The 19,527-nt window shown below is 36.2% G+C and overlaps 1 protein-coding gene across 1 annotated transcript in view; it reads left to right on the top strand.

The window, feature by feature from the left end:
- Positions 1-617: 617 nt before the first annotated feature.
- The window catches only part of HGF (hepatocyte growth factor), a gene marked incomplete at its 3' end in the record, with an annotated part of 61,023 nt that continues 42,113 nt past the window's right edge, over positions 618-19,527 (top strand). Inside the window, exons 1-4 of the mRNA XM_084305954.1 lie at positions 618-736; positions 12,890-13,055; positions 18,009-18,121; positions 18,641-18,755. Coding sequence (XP_084162080.1) covers positions 661-736; positions 12,890-13,055; positions 18,009-18,121; positions 18,641-18,755 — 470 coding nt within the window. The 5' untranslated portion in view covers positions 618-660. The remainder of the gene's footprint in view (positions 737-12,889; positions 13,056-18,008; positions 18,122-18,640; positions 18,756-19,527) is intronic.

The following is a 19,527-nucleotide window of genomic DNA, read 5'->3' as shown; positions in this document are numbered from 1 at the left end:
CTTAACCAGGAAACGGTCTTGTTTTGTTCCTGGCTATGGGGCAGCAGGAGTCCTGCTGAAACAGCCATGGTTGAGGGTCTTTCCTGTGGATGAGGCCAAAGGGCAGGTGGAGAAAAGGGTGACTTTATGAGGGGAGATGTCTGCGGGCAGAGAGAGGTGATATGGCTGCAGGTGAGAGGACAAAGGAGGGTTGGGGGCTAGGAGTGAGGAGGGAGGATATGGGGGACTGTGCAGCAGTAGACACCAGCCCCAAGGCAAGCTCTGAGGGACCCGATCAGCCTGGCTGCTCCTCCTGAGCCCCTGGAGGGATCCAGGGAGGGAGGGAGGCGGTGGGGAGAGGGAAGGAGGGAGAAAGGGAGGTGGTGGTGGGAGCCCCCTCCCTGGGCTGGCTGCGGGGCGGGAGGGGAGGCAGCTCCTGGGGAGGGGCGGGGTGGGGGAGAGGAGGCAGAGAGGGGATGTTGTTAAACAGTTTCTTACCGTAAGAGGGAGTTGGGACCCAGATCTTTCCAGTTAATCACACAACAAACTTAGATCATCGCAATAAAAAGCAGCTCGGCTCACTCTGCCTCCTCGAGTGACCGGCTGTGCACAGGGTCCTTCCGAGGAGCCATCTCCTCTCCTCCTCCCCGCCAGCCCGCCGGAGGGGGGGCCGCCGGCACCATGTGGGCCACCCAACTCCTGCCAGCCTTGCTGCTCCATCAGCTGCTGCTGCTTCCCATCACCATCCCTGCGGCAGGTTAGTTTTTTCTGTCACTTCTCCAGGGACACCCCCGCCACCTCACGGCCGCGGCGTTTCCCCTCTCCCCCTCACAGTCGCGGCGGGGGCGGTGCAGCGGGCGGGGAGACCCCAACACCCCCGGCTCCCCTCAGGAGTACCTGCGCTGAGGGCAGGCACCGGCAGCGGCCGGGGGTGAGGTGCCTGGGTGTCGGGGCAGGCTGAGCACTGTTTGCGGCAGTTTGCTCGTCCAGGGCTTTGCGGGGACAGGAGGAGCGGGTGGTGGCTTGCGGGGATGTCGCTGCATCCCGCCACCTCCCCTCCCAGCAAGGGGGCTCTCTCCGGATGGGAAGAACTGAGGAAGTGGGAGCGGGAGAGACAGCTCCTGGCCGCTGTCAGGGCGTGAGGGAACATCTGCCCTTCGTTTCCAAGTGGCAGAATAAACGTTAGGTTACATAAATTGACAAGGAATACCCAAAGCACGAGATAGTCTAAGATAAGACTGTATAAGAAAGGGAATGTCCTTGCCAAAGTTCAGCGGTATGGACATGCTATTTCCAGACTGAAATACTTGTAATTTCATTAGATGTTCCTGATGAAGCCCGGGAGCGGGAGGGGGGGGGGGGAGGGGGGGGCAAGGGGGGAAGGAACAAACAATAAGTCATCAAGTGCTGGAAGCTCTTTAGCTGAATTTCTTTCCTGAAGTGTCCCCCTTAGACTGGATATCTGAAGAGCTAACTCTGTGTTTCTATTGGCCCTCTGGGGAGACGTTTGAGGAAAAAAGAGTTTGCAAAGGTTTCTACAAACCTTTCCTTCCTTCCTTCCGCCAACATTGTTAGGGTCAGACCTTTGCACAGACAGAAACAAAAGACAGCCACAATTCAGGGAAAGGATCTGCCAGGAGTGGGCAGAGTGAGAGCAGGCACATACAGTGCATGAGTCCTTTGGTCATGTCAGAGGGCATCAAGCACTGGGTATGGCAAGTGGTGTTGATGGCTTCCAAGATATAATTATATTTTTATAGTTACAATTATATATATATATATATATGATTTAAAAGTGTGTTTATTTATTTATTTATTTATTGTAAACTCAGTGGGCAAGTTAAAAAAAAAAGAAAAAAGAAAAAGAATGGCAGCATCACATGTAGTAAAACCTGTTATTTTTCACCTACTGTGAGTGTGGTTCTGTATGATGTTGAACGTCTCAGAAGACCTGTGCTCAGTCTGCTCAGTGACAATTTTGTTTTTGCATTACCAATACGGGCATTAGTAGCAGGTGAAACAGAGATACAGACACTATGCTGCTATGTTTTTCTAAACTGCTTTTTTTATGCACATTGCAATTTCCATTTTGTGGACATGTGACCTTTCAGAAAAAATGATGACTAGAGCTAGTTTGGAATTTTCTGAGATTTCCCCCCCCCACACACACACACACTGGAAAATGCTGACCCATCAAAACTTTTCATTTTAAATAGAAAATGTCTTTGGCTTGGTTCCTCCATATCAAATTAATAAGAAATCTGCAGCAAAGGCATTCACAATAGCTTGGGGTACCTGATAGTGAAAAATCTTCACCTAGGATAGAAACTCATCAACTGATGGGCTAGTTTGAAAAAAGCAGAACAGCCTCCTGCAACTTTATTCAGTGGGCCAACTAGACAGAAACTGGTCTATAGCCAAATTCATAAGAAGCTAGGTCATGCTTAATCTCAGGACACTTTTCTTGAATGAGACAAAGTCCTTGTTCTCCCTGTAGGCTGTTAGCAGGGTCTATACTTTCCCAAGCTCAATGAATAATATTTCATCTATCTAATATTCCAACAGGAGAGATTGAGAGACAGATACTGTGAATATCAGTAGGTTGATGATTATGGTCATGCCCTAACCAATGAACTCTTCAGTTTAGGAGGGCATGGTTCATCCTGGTGTGGATGAAAATTAGATTTCCAAAACTTCAGAATTTTTCATAGAGTAGAACTTGTTTTCTGGCCAACTTTCACAGTGGCAGTTTCTTGGCAACACTCCCTTTTTTAACTTTCCTCCCCCACCCACCATAATATTAATCAATCCTATTGTTTGCCTTATGGGCAAGAAAGATGACTCTTACTACATGCAATCATTGTGCTGTCTTTGCTTTGTAAAAATAGGTGATCTTCAACAAAAGTTTCAGGATTTGTACAATGTATGCAAGAGGAAGTTTTGTTAGTTTCTGAAAATATATTGGTAGCTTTCTAAACATAAATGGTATCTTTTATACAGGATTTTGAATTATTTTTACTGAGATGTTTTCAAGAAAGCTATATATATAAGAAAGCATATATATGTGTATATATATTTAATATTTTTATATATGAAAAAAGAGGGTAAGTGATGAAAACAGAATTTAAATATATATATATATATAAGAAAATCCTTTGCTAATACATGTCAATACTTTTTCTATTACTATCTTGTCAAAGCTGGTTTTAAATTTACTTAGCAATGAGTATTGTTTCTTCTATGAGTGGATCTTTTAGGTTTGGAATCCAAAGTCCTAAGTCCTGTGCAAAGACAATGTCCGGTGTTGTTGAGTTTTCTTATACATGTGGGGTTATATTAATGGGTTAAAAAAACAACCAAGCAAACAAAAAGAATCTGAAGAAAACAGCAAGAAATTTTCATGTCAGCAGGCTGTCCACAATATCAGTTTTTGAGTTTCTTTTTAACATATAAGACTTAAGATGTTGATTGGTGAAAGAGATAAATGTGCAAGGTTCCTATAGACTACTTGCCTAGTCATTATCAATATCCTGCAGGTCCTGTAAGTCTAAGTCTGAATTCTTACTAAAAGTAAAAAAACAGATTGGCATATTGAATGAAAAAAAAAAAAAAAAAAGAATGAATGCTAAAGATTTATTTAAATTAAAGATATTTTTCTGTGAAAAGACTGGCATCTGAGTGTGTTTCTTTATTCAAACTTCTCAGCACTTTCTGTAGCTTGGATCATCTGAAGCAGTTTCTAATGAAGATGTGGCAGTTGCACTTAGTTCCTATAAATAACTGTTCCTTAAAAAAATACCATAGCAATAATCGATGTATGAATGTTGTGTATTCCTGTGGTCTGCATAGCTACACATATTTTAAAAATTTAATGTGATTTATACTTCCCTAACCCAGCTGTAGATAATCATTATTCTATATACTGTCAACAAAGTGAAATGATACTCTGCCAGTTGGAAGACTGTATTCCTTCTGTTTAATGGAATCCTTTTGGTGCTCAGTGCCAGGGGCTGCTTGTTTTGCTCTCACATATAATACAGTTCTTACCCTGCTTAACAGATTTTCTGTTTCTATTAATGTAATTTTCATAAGCAACCTAGCAGGAGAATCTAGAGTTGAAAGACATGAGATTAAAACGTTGCATAAAACTCTGGAAAATCGTGCACTGAAGTCAAGGAAAAGAAAGCCTCTTATTGGAGGAGCTCATCTGTCATTATTGTAATACTTCAACTGAGGCCAGGGTTGGAAGGGAAATGCACAGTCTCCCTCAGAGAACGTAATATCTCCCCTTTGGATCTTTACACTGAACATTAGTTTGCCGCTTAAACATTTCAGACTTTTCTAAGGAGATTTGAAGGCCGGATAACTGGGCCCCTTGATGGGTAAAAGCTCTATGTGGGAAGGAGAGTGTTGCCCTGAACTTTTTGCAGTTGCTTGTACTAGATGAGCATAGGAATTTTACTTTCTCCTCACCAGTCTTCAGGTGGGGGATAGATGGGCAGAAGCTACAAGGCAGAATGGAGACGAAAAAGGATTGATCTCTGCGCTTGCTTGGGAAGCAGGAATGGTAGGAAAATTGGTGTCTTCCAGAAGTGAGCAATGTTTGTACTTTGCAGTGTGGAATTAGGACAGCTCCAAAGCACTGTGAAGAAATGAAGACATCCTTGCCTTCACCTCTCTCCTTTCTATAGGGGTTTTTGGCAGTCCTGTTAGAGGACAGTAGAAGTATTCCTGAACATGGTTAGTATCCAACACATAAAGCAATGCCGCAGTGAAGCAGAGCTAGGAGCATGCTCCAGATTATTTAAATATGCTGGCAAAATCTAGCTACAGGAGATGGAATCAAATGGCTTGTGGGCCTCCACCCATGCGCTGTATGATGAGCCTGGCCATGCCTGGCAGTCCTCAGTGCTGCTGGCCTGGCTGAGGACTGGCTGCTCCCTCCTTCTCCCATCAGCTCCAGTTCTTGCTGACTCCTTGAGTTGGCCGGCAGCACTATTTTTAGACAAACAACATGCAGCAAGACTCGCCACTCCTCACAGGGGCCGTTTTGCTTAGCAGCTGGTCACTCTGCTATGCCTGAACCCTGCCCTGCCTGCCTGTGCTTTTCTCTATACTCCCTGCTCCAAGCCTGGACACCCTCAGTGGTGGCTGAGACCCCATTGCAAATGGAGTGCACAATGTGCTGGGTGCCTTAGAGGAAGCACCAAAAGCTTGTAAAGATTGTGGAACACTATGTGAAATATAAAGGATTTAATTATTGTGTAAATGTGTAAGACAAATCTTACAATGGAAAATGCTCTTTGTAATTTAGCCAGAGGTTACATACAGCAAGTCAGAGTACAAACTGCAGACCATTTGTTTCTGCCAATGGGTCCCAGCATCCTGCTGTGAAGATAACCTTTTCTTTGAAGAAAAAGAGCTGTCCATTTGCATCTAACATCCAATTTTAGAACATGCTATCAGTTTTTAATGCTATCCTTTATTTCTTAAGTTTTCACACTGACTATAGGAGAGGGTTAAAAAGGAAGAACTTAGCAAACATGAAGTTGGGTTCCAGAGAAAATGGCACTCTTTGCAGCTGCTAACGAGGGATATGTGTATATGGGTGCGTGTATGTGTGGGGGTGTGTGAGTAAGTGGTAATATGCAATGTAAAGCCAAAAAGAAAAATCTTTTTGCATTTCCTGAATCTGCTCAACAACTAAACTGAATGCCAACATAAAAATAAGGAAAAAATTATATCTGTATTATATATTTCTATTTTAAACTGTTTTCTAAAAATTGTATTTTTTTTCCATTAAGTCTCTTTTGCTAAGAAAATAAAATTCAAAAGTTAAAAAAAAATCATGTGGTCCTCCAGATACCTTTCTGAAAAACTGTTTAATTGTCACAAGTTAAAGATGACTCTTTGGACAGCTGGTTTTATTTTGATGGCATTCCATCTATATGGCTGACTGCAGTTTTTATAGGTATGGTTGGTAAACATTTTTAATCCTAAATTATTGTTTTACATAAATAAAGGCATTAAACTTAATCTGGCATCTAAGTCAATTCAATCTACAAACTTATTTTCTTGGATACATTTCAGAATTGTTTCAGTTTCTTTTCTTTCCTTCCTTCCTTCCTTCCTTCCTTCCTTCCTTCCTTCCTTCCTTCCTTCCTTCCTTCCTTCCTTCCTTCCTTCCTAAATGAGAGGTAATTTAGAAACATTGTTCATTTATTTGCATTCTAGCCAAGAAACTGGATATTTTTTATACTTGAAACAAGCATAAGAAGTAGTCAAAATAAGTGAAAGTAAGTTGAAACTAAGTTAAAAGTAAATTTAAAATGATGACCATTTATTCACTTTATCAAAGCAATTCTTCCAGGACTTGGTTTAAGAGATAAAATGGTCGTGAAAATATTTGTTTAAAGAACTTGCAACTTGCAACATGCAACACTTTTTTTTAAAAAAATATATATATATCTTTATTTTTACAGTCACTGTAGTGTTAAACGATAAAATATACTTTGCATGTGGTATCTGAAACCATTTGATAGCATATACTTTATTTTAGCATATACATATATTTTATTCATAATGAAACCAGTATATTTGTGTTATCATATTGGGACCTGCACCAATATACAATTTACCCTTAGTGTTTTATATCATTGTCCTGGAGACGCGTTATTGAATTTAATTCAAAATAACCCTTCCAACATGTTTTATAGACAAATTAAATACCTCACCACATTTGCTTACTGTTCTTCAATCCATGTATGCTAAGGACTCTTGCATACTTTTTTAAGTATAAAGCATACTTTTTTTTTTTTTAAACTCTATTCAACAATTTTGCTTTTACACAAGTTTTGCCAAATGCATTTTAATGCATATTATTAAGCTTTATTTTTTATTTTGTATTAAATTGTCATTATACTGAGATAAGCATTCAGTTTTGATATCTCTTCTGAAAAATATCTGTTGAAATATATCTTGTTTTTTTTTCAGTTTACTTTGGCTTGCAGTGATGATTGTTCTTTGAAAAAAAATAAGTTAATATCTGATCTTATTTTGACCTTCTGACCTGGTTATCAGTTATAAAATTAATAATTCAATCTCTAGTTAGTCTATCTGTTAACTGCTCAAGTGCAAATGACTTTGTTTCATTACACAGATGATGCAAAAATATTGAACAGCAGTTTAAAATGCCTACTGATACTAAAGACGTAGGCATTGAAATGCGTTGCTCAAGGAAGTGGTGGTATCCCTGGCATCATCCCTTGGGATATTTAAGGATCCGGTGCTTAGGGACACAGTTTAGTGGGTGACATTGGTAGTAGGATGATGGTTGGACCATCTTGAAGAAGATCTTGAAGGTCTTTTCCAACCTTAATGATTCTATGATTCTATTCTATATTTCTGAAATATTTATATCAATTTATATGACCATTTCTCTTCACTTGACTATTCTTTAAATTTTCAGCTTCCTGCACAGTGTGTGGGCAACTTCTCTCTTTTCAATTTTTCCAATTTTTCTCACAAGTGCCATATCATTTTGCGTTTTTTTTTTTTTTTTTTTTTTTTTTTTTTTCTTCCCACTACTTAGCAGGACTGTAATTGATTCCTTAATTTTTTTGTCATCATCTTCCATCCTAGAAGAATTGAGGTACCTTCCTCTCTCTTTTATTTTTATTTTTATTTTTATTTTTTTCCTTCAAAACTGAATATTATGAATGTCTTTTTCCATCCACCATATAAAGATCTGCAACTTACTTACGTCAGTATCTATCATAATAGAATTAAAGTCTTTCATTACCCTGGTCAGTTGGAAGTTTAACACAACAAAGCAAATTACTTGTGAAACTGCTGAAGTTCTAAAAGATGTAATCCAGCTCTGCAAGTGTAAACAAACAAAATCAGTAAATAAAACTCCACATCAAAACAGCAAGATTTCATTAAGGATCTTGATTCAAACATAAACTTTGAATTTAAATTTACTTATCTTTTCATTTTGATAATTTGGTGTTGAGTTGTTATGTGCTTGTTCTGTTTAATAAAGTGGTATGCAAAATTAGAAAGAACAGAAAGGAATGAGGCTTCTCACATTATCACAGAATGAGGCTTCTCACATTATCACAAGTCTCCATTATGTGGTTCTTTAAGAGAGCACTAACTATTGCATAGATTAGAGTGAGACTTGGAAACTCTGAAAGCTGACATGCTGAATGCATCACAAGTCTTGATTAATAAAAGCTTTGTATAGTCTATAGCAAGTCTATAAAAGTGGGGATTTTTCAAGGGAGACAGCAGTACGCTCCAAGTACTCTGTAAGACTGTAACTCCTAAGCCTAAATATACAACTATGTTAGAAAAAGCTGGACTGATGCAGAAAGGAGAAAGGGATTACTAATGATATAGATAATGATATATTACTAATGATATAGATAAATTCATTGTAAAATTTAGCTGTAGACAATACAAGTAGTGTTTTGATCTCATTATAATTCGCAAAGGTAATCTTTAGGCCTGTTGATATCCTGCATGCTCTTGGTTGATGCAACAGTGGTATAATTTGCCCAATACTAATTGTTTACTACAAAACAGCTAATAGAAAAATCAATTCCTTTTAGTGATCAGGCTAAAACCTGAGAGTCTAATACTTGACTTGTTAATGTATTTAAGCTCTAAATGAAACTACTGAAACTACTTTTATACAAAAAATACTTTTTTGTATAAAATAAATAAAATAATAAAAATATAAAATAATAAAAAATATACTTTTATATAAGAGAGTTCTTGACTCTCTTATAGCTCAGTATCAGACTTACTGTTTTCTACTAGGTGTGAATTTTTACATTGAGGTATAGAACATACCCAGTGTCAGGACTGAGTGGTATGACGACAGGGTGAGTAGAAATCTCTTTTTGGTGTGGGAACAAAAGAGGAAAAAAAAAATGATGTTGCTGCTATTTTCCCATTAGCCCAGTGGTTAGAAAATACCTAGAGGCTGGAAGACAAGAAAATTCAAATGTCTTTGCTATGTCAAACTTAATTTGTTAATTGAGGAAGTATCTACATTTCTATGACATTGATTATTACTCTCATTCTTAGCTGTTATACCTGTTTTATTTTTTTTAATATAAAAATAATTAAAATAATTGCAGTTAAATATGGCATAGAATACAGGTACCACAACTTCCTAGGGAGTCATTTTACATTACGGCTGCAGAAAAAAAATATTTATTTCTATTTTCTTTATCTTTATTTTCAATTACATGTTTGGTGTAGACTGAAACTACTACACGAAAAAATATTTTTGGAAATAATTTCCCCCTGATGCTCTACAGTTTAAATAATCTCAGTTAATACTCTCTATCTGAGAAGACTACACAGAAACTTCATATGGAAAATGTAGTAAGGGAACCCAGAGTTGGTTCTTGTTTCCTTCTTTCTGTAAGGAAATTTTTTTCTTTAGTGAATGTTTAACACATTTTATGAAAGTGGTAGAGACCTATTGGAAAGACTGTTGAGATACTAGATGAGATGATGGAATACTTGCCCACTGCAGCATCCAGCTAGAGCAAACATGGTAGTTCCCACTTTCCCGGGCACTGACTGAGCTCTGTGTTCTGTCCGACCATGTTTGCTATCATATTAAGAGACAGAAAGAGGCACTACCTTCACCTTTTTGAGTTGACATAAAGAAATACATTTAGTCAGCCAAAGAAATGTATTTAATTAATTAGTTTTAGTTAGTTAATTTTCCTTTGTTGATGAAAAAAACTGTTGATTTGTGTTTGAATGGATTCTTTTGTTTGAGTCAGCTCTTCTTATTTTCAAATTTAAGTACAATGAGACTTCCTTAGTAACCTGATATTCAAGTGTGAGAAGCATCAGAGGACATAACCCACAAAATAAGCAAAAGTCCTGATTAATCAAAGTTTAGGAAACTGATATGAATGACAGTCAAAAATTAGGAGCATCAGTTATAGAATATTGCATTAGAGTCTTCGATGTAGAATATTTCTAGGGCACTATTTTATTTAATATTTTAATAATAAAACCACCTAGGGTTATTTATTTATTTATTTTCTTTGTGGTGTAAAAGTAATGCTTTGCATTATTCAGATGGTTCTAACAAAGTCACACCATGCATTTGGCCCTTTGCCTTTTGGATTATAGGCAAAGTCATAGAATGTTGTTGTTTGAAAGCTAAAGTAAATCAGGGTGTTATGAATTGCTAAATGCAAGATCAAACCCATAATCCTCTTTGGACAAGTGCTCAGGAAAAAAAAAAAAAAAAAAAAAAAAAAAAAAAAAAAAGCACAACTGTGAACCATGCTTGTCAGGCGGCAGAGCAGAATTTCTTGAATTTATTTATTTATTTATTTTTGGCTGATATTCTTGCATGCTTGCTGGTGAGTTTAAGAAGTTGTTATCATAGGGAATTAAGATAATGATGCATCGGTAGATGGCAAATGTTAGCACCAAGAACTAAAAGAAAATACTTTGATATTTCTTACCTTCATTTGATATAAAAATGGCTAAGAAAACATAGAAATAATTACATCTTCTAAGATAATATATTGAGACATTTACCACAAAAGCTTAATGGAAGATTTGTTTTTCTGTGGTTGTCTTAAAGAGCAGATGCAATCCTTATTGCAGCACTTTGTCTCTTTCACCCAAGAACAACAACAACAAAAAGCAGCTTCAGCGTAAAGACAATAGTTTCCAGTAGCAATGCTAATCCTTATAGCCAGAATCTCAGCATAACATTTCCATAAACATTATGAGTCAATTTGGGTACATATACATTGTGCAAATGCAAGGCTGAAAATGCTTATTATAACTTATATGGGTCCCAGACACAGCTCCAAAGTCATTTGGTCTTTTCAGCAAAGGCTTCTTCCTACAACTATAATAGGGCTTCCTGTAACAATACTAGGGATTTGGAGGGAAATTAATAATTTCTGTACATTTTCTGAAAATAACTGGAATTAAAATTATGAGCTATTAGGTACAGGGGAATAGCATTGCTCACAGTTCATCAGTTTTAAAAGAGTAGAATGTGGTGAAGATTTTTTATAGGGTTATTGCAGCAGAGAGATTCTATTCCTTTGATCTTTGCTCTCCCTCTCTCAGTCATGTCCCCCCACCCTTCACCTTTAATAACTGAAGCTTGATGAAATCTACTTTAAATGTCTTTGGTCTATTTTTAGGTGTCTTAGGGATAATTCACCACTGAGAGGTGTGATTTAGCTAAATACAGTGAAAATGTGAGCTCCCTTCCCATCAGGATGGAAGTTCTGCCAAAGGAACACCTTTCAGCCCTCTTTAGCTTCATAATGGCACTAAATCATTTGGATTCACAGAGAGCTCAGCTATTGCACTTTTGCAACTTGAGGAGTTATTCTGAACTTCTGTGCAGAGTGTAGCAAACAAAAATTGCTGGTCCATGTGCACTTTGCACCTGTATAAGAAATTCTATTCAGTAGAATGGCACACTAGGGTAAGGATTCATGTATTTGCAAGCTCTGGCAAAAATTAATAAATTAGTCATGAGCATTCATGTTCTGTTACCGTGGCTGATCCTTTGAAGAAAAAAAAAAAAAAAAAGGGAAGGACAGCTGAAAACAGTTATATGGAAATATTTTATGAAAAATAAAACTACCTAGTTTGTAAACTAAGGAGTATTTTGTTCACCTGACTTTTACTGCATTAGCCATCTAATCCAAAAATATCATAATGTATCCTTGAGTGAAAAAAGATAAGTAGTTCCAAAGGGCAATTTATCCTTCCTGTGTTACTCATGTGTCCTAGAATAGTGAGAATCATCTAGAGGTACTCATCTGCCTTCTTTGATGATGGGGGAGCCTACAGTGGCAGACAGGTTTCTATGGGAAAAGCTAACATATGCATACACATTGGAAAAATAGCGGGTTTTTCTTGCAAAAATCAAAGACTTTTCCTCTGGCACTTCAGCCAAACTTCTCTAGCCAATCTTGCCTGCTCCATTTTACACCTCTTCCCCTGGGTCTTTCTACAGAGACATGGAAAACGATCTTTCTGTAACAGTGCAGACTATTTCCATGTTATGGCTTCTGCCTCCCCTCCTTTTCTGTAGGCTCACAACACTCATTCATTCACTTCTAAACTGAACACAACATTCTCACTGAGCCTTCACTAGAGCAATGGATGGGAAAAGTGAATATTTTATGTTACTTTCAGGCTCCAAATCTGCTCTCAATTTGTGTTAAAATGTTTTAATGTTTTCTGTTTTAAGAACAATTTAGCCAATTCAAACTATAATTCTCTATGACATTTTTATTCCTCCCTTTCTAATTTTAACTCTAGTCTGTCCATTAAAAGTAGACATTTGTTTAACTTTATCACTTCAGTTTTTATTGGAAATATTTATCAGATATCAGTTTTTGTGATGTATAGCAAGCGTATTTTCAGGTTCTGAAAAAAATATTCACAGGGTGTAAAACTTTCCTCTTACCCTTTTCTTGTATTATGTAATTCTTTATTTGAAATGAACTTTACTACTATCCCAGTTTTTAAGGATGGAGATCACCATCTAAAATAATCAATTCTTCTTAGGTATCTGCTTGTACTTTAGTTTTATGAATTTTGCTATGATTTTGGTACCAATGTAATAATATATATTGTATGTATGTATACGTAATAATATATACATTATACAATACATACAATACATATACAACAATTTTGTATATATTGTATATAATATATATTATATACATTATATAATGTATATAATGTATATAATATATATTATATACAATATATACAATGCAATAATTCTTTAATAAATTATATTCATTTCTAATGTAATCTGTAATCTCAGGACTGATCTTAACTTTTTTTTTTTTGTCTTCTTCTTTGCTTTTTTTCTTAGATGGTAAAGGAAAAAGGAGAAATCCTCTTCATGACTACAAAAAAACAGGAGAGTTGATGCTCATCAAGGTAAACAAAACACTGGAAGTTAAAACCAAGCTGTTAAATACCACTGAGCAGTGTGCCAAGAGATGCAGCAGGAACAAAGGTCTTTCATTCACTTGCAAGTAAGTTATGTATCTCTATTATTATTATATTTTTCCTAATAGATTCTTATATAATACTCTTTGGACAAAGGTTTCTCTGGAATTGTCATCAGCTGTAGCTTGTACTGAGTACAATCTAAAGACTGCACTGTTTTGATTTCTTTGGTATTTCTTATTTGGTATCTTTATTTGGTAGTTCTTATTTGGTATCTTTATTTTCTTATTTGATATCTTTTCTACCTGTCCAGAATATGTAATGACAACGTAATGTAATATAAAGCATTATCTGAGTTGTTCTGTCTTTTTAGCTTGTCCAATCTGTAGTCTTTTCTGTAATATAGCTGAGAAATATACTTATTTTAAGATGTCAATGATTTGTGCTGCACCGTAGTGTTCAGTGAACATTTCTGGGATTTTTATCTCTCTTATAAAATGGTTATTGTCACACATCACAGCTGCAGTATTTCAGCACCACTTCAGACCATATTCTATCTTCATTCTTTACACATTACTCCCACTAAAGTCAATGGGAACTTCACACATGGAACACAGATACATACACTGCTGAAGTTCACTGGCAAGTACTATGAATTTGATACAATGGATTCAAACCTTCTCAGCTGTACAATCATTACAAGTATATGATAGCTATTCTACAGCATCTGCTGTCTCTTACAAACACATCATGCAGCTGATTGCTTGTCTGCTTAGTACATATTCTCTACTATTTTTTGGAACAAATCACTGTTATTTTTCCTGTTTATTAGACTTGAATTGTTCCCCCGGCCTCTTTATGCTAGACCTTTAGCAATAAATGAACACAGGAGAATCTTGGAGAGAACTAATGACTTCTGTACTAGTAAGCATTGGGCTAAATGTCAGCCTGATCTTGAAATATATATTAAAAAAAAAAAAAAAAAGACTTATGACAAATAGAAGTCAGATCAAATGTGATAATAAAAGCCCTTCCTTGGCAGAAAAGGTCCTCCATTGAAATTTAATCCTTTTTTAAGCCTTTAATTGCAGATTAAAAGAGTTCTGGAGATGTAGTTTTTATTATTTTGTACTTTGACTATTTACATATGTAAACAATAAGCAGAGTTTACATATTTTCCACGCACTCATATTTTTTCACATGGTACAAGTAACTCTTTTTCCTATTGACAGAGCTTCCATGGACATCATTGCCAAGTCGATCAGGTTGCACTCCATGCAATAAGAAATCGTTCGGTTCTGGTCTTCAGTGGCACAGAGTAGTATAGAATTAGGTTTTACAGTGTAACAAACATATAATGCCAAGTTTGTTACATATAATGTAACAAACAAAATAATGCCAAGAAAACAACAATTTCAATATCTTCTCAGGAAGATTGTTTCAAGGATCTTCTAATTGTAGCTGCTCTGGACGGTACATTTAATCTTCTGAAAATAATAAGTATGTTAATATATTCATTGATTCCACTTTACATGAATAATATTCTAGAACCTCTCTGCATTTTCATTACTTTTTCATTTATGAAATATTTTTTTTCTGTTGGGACACTCAGTCCCTGTCACTGTATGACAGATTCATTAAGGGGCAAACTCCCTCTGCTGTAATCAGTCAATAAAAGAATATAAAGGACCAATGATGGACTTTGACAACAGAGCTTGGAAGAATTCTGCTCACAGATAGCATTACCGCAATCAGTCATATATGGCTATTTTACACTGAAAATGAAAAATAATTAAAAATCTGACTGCTCATGCTCTGAATTTCCCATTTTTTCTTACAGTTGTTTAGCCAACAAGGCTAGCAGCAGAGGTGTAGGTGATTAGGTCTTGCCTGTGCTATCTCTGTGCAGCAAGAGAGATTCCCTGTATCTGGAAATATTCTTGTGGTTTCATTTGGTCCCAGATGGGTCCTTTTATACTGTGCATAGTTCTTTGATGCTACTGTAAAATTACACTTTTAAAGGAAGCAGGGATTGCTAATGTTTCCCTTTTATTCGTAGAACTACCAGTCTTTAACTTCACGTCAGCATATGGTTAGTACAGGGTAAAATGTGTTGCTAACTGAAATTAAAAGCAATTCATTTACTGGCTGTTGTGTGATCATACAAAACCTAGAAAAGAAGTGGCATAAATTGGCATTTTATATACATGAAACATAAGACTTGGATTTTCCATTGTTTATTGACATTTTTGTGACTTGATTCTAATGTTAGTACTGATCCAAGAAGTAGTTCTCTATCACTCGGGTAACAACACTAATGTTAATATTTATTTTCTGGATGCAAACTCAGTTTGTTTAAGAATTATGATAGGATAAAATAGAAATACTTCATAACATAATTATGACAATAGTACTTGAAGAAGTACTCCATGAGTCTCCTTCCTGAGAAGTACGGAACCAAGATGAGGGTTTAACCTTGCTCTGGTTCTTTTTCACTAGAAAGTGGTGAATTAGTGGAGTCCTGGCATTACAAACAGGATCAGCCATTCCTAAATTGCTGGGAAAAAAAAAAAAAAAAAAAAAAAAAGCTTTTTATTTATTTATTTATTATAAACTGCTGAAGTTGTAATAAAAGTTATAATATCTCAGAGCTGACCTTTCTTCCTTTCTCTTGCTGTCATACTTGCATAGATCTTGATCATCTTTAATAGAGTTGCAAGAGCCTTATACAGACTCATTTTTCCTACATAACACTATTGCTAAAATCCAACCCCCCAACAAAGTATCCCTTAGATTCACTTATCTTGTCTTTTTTGCTTCATAATTATCTGTTCAGCATTTTCTGTATTCCATATCAGCTTTTTTTACCTACTGCTGAGCTGTTCTGTTCATTTGGTTTACTACTAGTTGCAGTCCATTACTCCTGCTGTTTTCTTTAAGTTATCCTTGCAGCTTTTCCCACATTTTTTTTTAAAGGATGAGAAAAACACAATATAGCTACTATTATACTGCCTGCAGGTGACTGTTGCAGACATGTCACTTCCTTACCTATAAAGCTGTACCAGTCTTATCCTTTGTTATCTTCTTACTTTCTATTTTGTCTTTTAGTTTCATATTTAGACAGCAAGGGGCTGTAGTGTAGACCACAGGATTCCAGAGTCTGGTCAGAAACTCTACTGTCTCAGTACAAATAGCAACAACAAAAATTGTTGTGATCGGCAGTATCAGTAGAAGAAAGACCAAGAATTTGCTTAAATATGTTGACTTTGGAAGTGTAAAAACCCTCTCGATTAGGGTCCAAGAAAAGATTTGTAGAAACTTTTATGTACAAAAGTGGCTGAAGCCAAGCTGGAAGGAAACCAAAAGGCAACTGAAAGGCAAAAACTGAAAGAATTGTTTGTAAACAGAGCATTCTGCATTCCCACTTTAGAAGGGAGGAGGGGAAGGGAGAATGTAATTGGAAAGGCTTGAAAGGTCAAGGATATTTTTGTGAAGATGGAGTTAGAAGCACTTGGATATGTTCATATTTGAGAACTAGCCAGAAGAGAACAGAAGGCTGAACAAAGGCAGAAGGATGAAGGTTAGCAGGTTGGAAACATTTGGAGTCAACAGAGTAGAGAGCAGTTGGATGAAAAATCTGTTTGGTGATGGAAAAGATAATGAAGAGGATGTTTGAAAGAGGGAAGAGCGGGGAGGTTGGATAAGATCTTGTAGTATTTTTAACTGAAGCCAGCAAGATCTCACACAGAAAAACTTGTGTGGCAAGAGGGGAATTAAATGGAAAGCAAGAGCTGTGAGTTGGGGGTGCAGTAAACAGCCAAAATAAAGATGAAGTGTAAGAAATCTGTGTGGCTTTTGCATACTATTAGGTGGTGTTAAAATCTCAGGTCAGGATAAAATGGCTGAGATTTGGGATGACCAATGCCTGCCAGTTAGAAATACAGATTGTGTTGTGGGCTAAAGACAATAGAGTCATGTGAGTGATTTATTAGTTTTTTTTTTTCAGACAGTTAAGAGTTTTTAAAACGCTTAAAATATTTTACCTACATTTAAAGCAATTCAATTGAAAGTGATGTTGGGAGGAAAAACTCTTTATATTTAATTGAAAACATTGGCAGAAAGTTTTCTTGCTTTTCTGATTACTGTTTGTCTTTCTTGCCTTTCTTGCCTCATCCCCCAATTTCACTCAATTCAACACTATTCTTGAAATATTTTTGAAATAATCTAACCTTTAAAGCAGTTAAAAATAGAGAGAGAAAAAAGAAAAAAAAAAGAAAACTAAAGCAAAGCAAGGATAGGTACACAATCACAGTTTAGATTATTCATAAAAAAAATAAAAAATATATAACCTTGTTTTCAAATAGCTCTGTTGTTCTAGGCAAGAAACAGAACTCCGTGTGCCTCATTTTTTCTCAAGCCATCAGAGTGGATAAACTATTAACTATTAACTGTTAGCTATTTCACAGGCATATTGTAAGTAAAACAGAGATGTTATATAATATTCTTCTTTCTTTCTTTCTTTCTTTCTTTCTTTCTTTCTTTCTTTCTTTCTTTCTTTCTTTCTTTCTTTCTTTCTTTCTTTCTTTCTTTCTCTCTTTCTTTCTCTCTTTCTTTCTCTCTTTCTTTCTCTCTTTCTTTCTCTCTTTCTTTCTTTCTCTCTCTCTCTCTCTCTCTCTCTCTCTCTCTCTCTCTTTCTTTCTTTCTTTTTTTTTTTCCTGCAGAAAGCAACATAACTGGGGACACAAATGCTGTCTCAGTCACATTTATCTCACTTTTAAAATAAAGATCTTTAATGACAAGGGAACTCTTAGATTAGTGTGAACAACCAAGCTAGTATTTAATGTAGTGGCCACATCAAATTAATTTCTTTGTTTCTTTGTTCTTGTCAGCACAGTTGTGGGTTTAAATCGTAATTGGGGCTGTTTCTCTGACTTTCCCAGTAAAAATAAATCTGATGTCATTGCATGCTCCTTGGCAAGCCATGTGTCATTATTATAAACCACATAGAGATTTTTTTCTCATCAAGATTTTCTTTGCAGGGCTTTTGCTTATGACAGAGTTACAAAACGGTGCCATTGGTTATCCTTCAACAGCTTGACAAATGGTGTGAGAAAGAAGCAAGACCATGCGTTTGATCTGTTTGAAAAGAAGGGTAACTGATTTATTTACTGATTTTGTTTTTCCAGCTATGGAAGGGGACAAAAGCTGAGGTCAGTCAGTGACTTTTTGGCTGTAGAGACATTCGGGTATAATATGGTTTTATACATTCTGAAAGCTGAAACTTACATCTTTATTTACAAATATTGTCTTTGTGTTGCAGAACTTAAAATCTCAGTTGTATGTGTTACTGTTATTGACTTAATGTTACTTTTCTTTACCTCCTTAATAAGTGGAGGTGTTAAGTCCTGAGTCATGTACTTTTGGTTAATCAGACACTTTGATAATATTTTTGATAGCTTTCTTTGTCAAACTAGTGATAACTCTTTTTTAAAAAAAAAAAAAAAAAAAAAGGAAAAAATACATGTGGACAATTTTTTTTTTTTTTGAACAATTATGTCTTTAAAGAATATGAAAAATATTTTTAATGTGAAAACTGACAATGAGATTTATTTTTAAATACATTGAGAAAATATTTAACCGAACTCCTAATACTTCCCTTTTCTTTCAATAGACTATGTCAGGAATTGTATAATTGGAAAAGGAGCAGACTACAAAGGGACAATATCTGTCACCAAAAGTGGTATTCAGTGTCAGGCCTGGAACTCAATGATTCCCCATGAGCACAGGTAAGAGTTCAGCAGCAGAGACAGTGGGAATAGTGCTCAGACAGCTTCTACAAAGCACAGTTTTATTTATTAGTAGACAAGGAATTTATGAGAACATTGATCTTAAACCACAAAATCTGCTAGGTGTATTCTTGCCTTTTCCCAAGAGATGTCATTCTCTAGGTCTCAGAAAACTCTTACCTTCTCAGTCTTTCTACAAAGTGTTCTCTCCCAGGGCTAGCCTGCGTGTCTGGATCCTTTCCTCCCCCGTGTTGGATTTTTTTTTAGCTCTTTATACCCTTTTGATCCTGGCAGTAGCAAAACAGCTGCATTACTTCAGCCTGGAGTCTGGAAGTTTATCACTGTTTTCTAATGGGCTCCTAGGAAATGGGTCATTTTAAAAAATATGGTATGGGAAGCAAAGGCTATTGGGAATATTAGCCCACCTATTTGATCAGTATACAATTATTGTTACTATATTTTGCATAGATCTTACTCATTCTGTATTATTTGTAGTATATGTTAAACTCTATAAAGCATTTAGATCAGGCAACAAATACACTGAAATTATTGATCAAATGATTTAAATCCTTTTCTTCAGATCATACAAGCACAATAACTAAAAGTTGATGCAGCAGATATGGGACAACTTTTGAGTTTAAGTCCTGATATAATGGGAACTGAGAACATATCTACACCCTGAGAGCAGCCTCATTTCATCTACATTACCTAAAGAAAAGAGAAGAAAATGAAAAACTGAAGCCAGGAGGAGTAATGATAAAAGTAGATTTAA

The sequence above is a fragment of the Netta rufina genome (assembly GCF_964035555.1).
Source record: "Netta rufina genome assembly, chromosome: 1".
Classification (NCBI taxonomy): Eukaryota; Metazoa; Chordata; class Aves; order Anseriformes; family Anatidae; genus Netta; species Netta rufina.
This window is presented reverse-complemented; position numbering and strand designations above follow the sequence as displayed.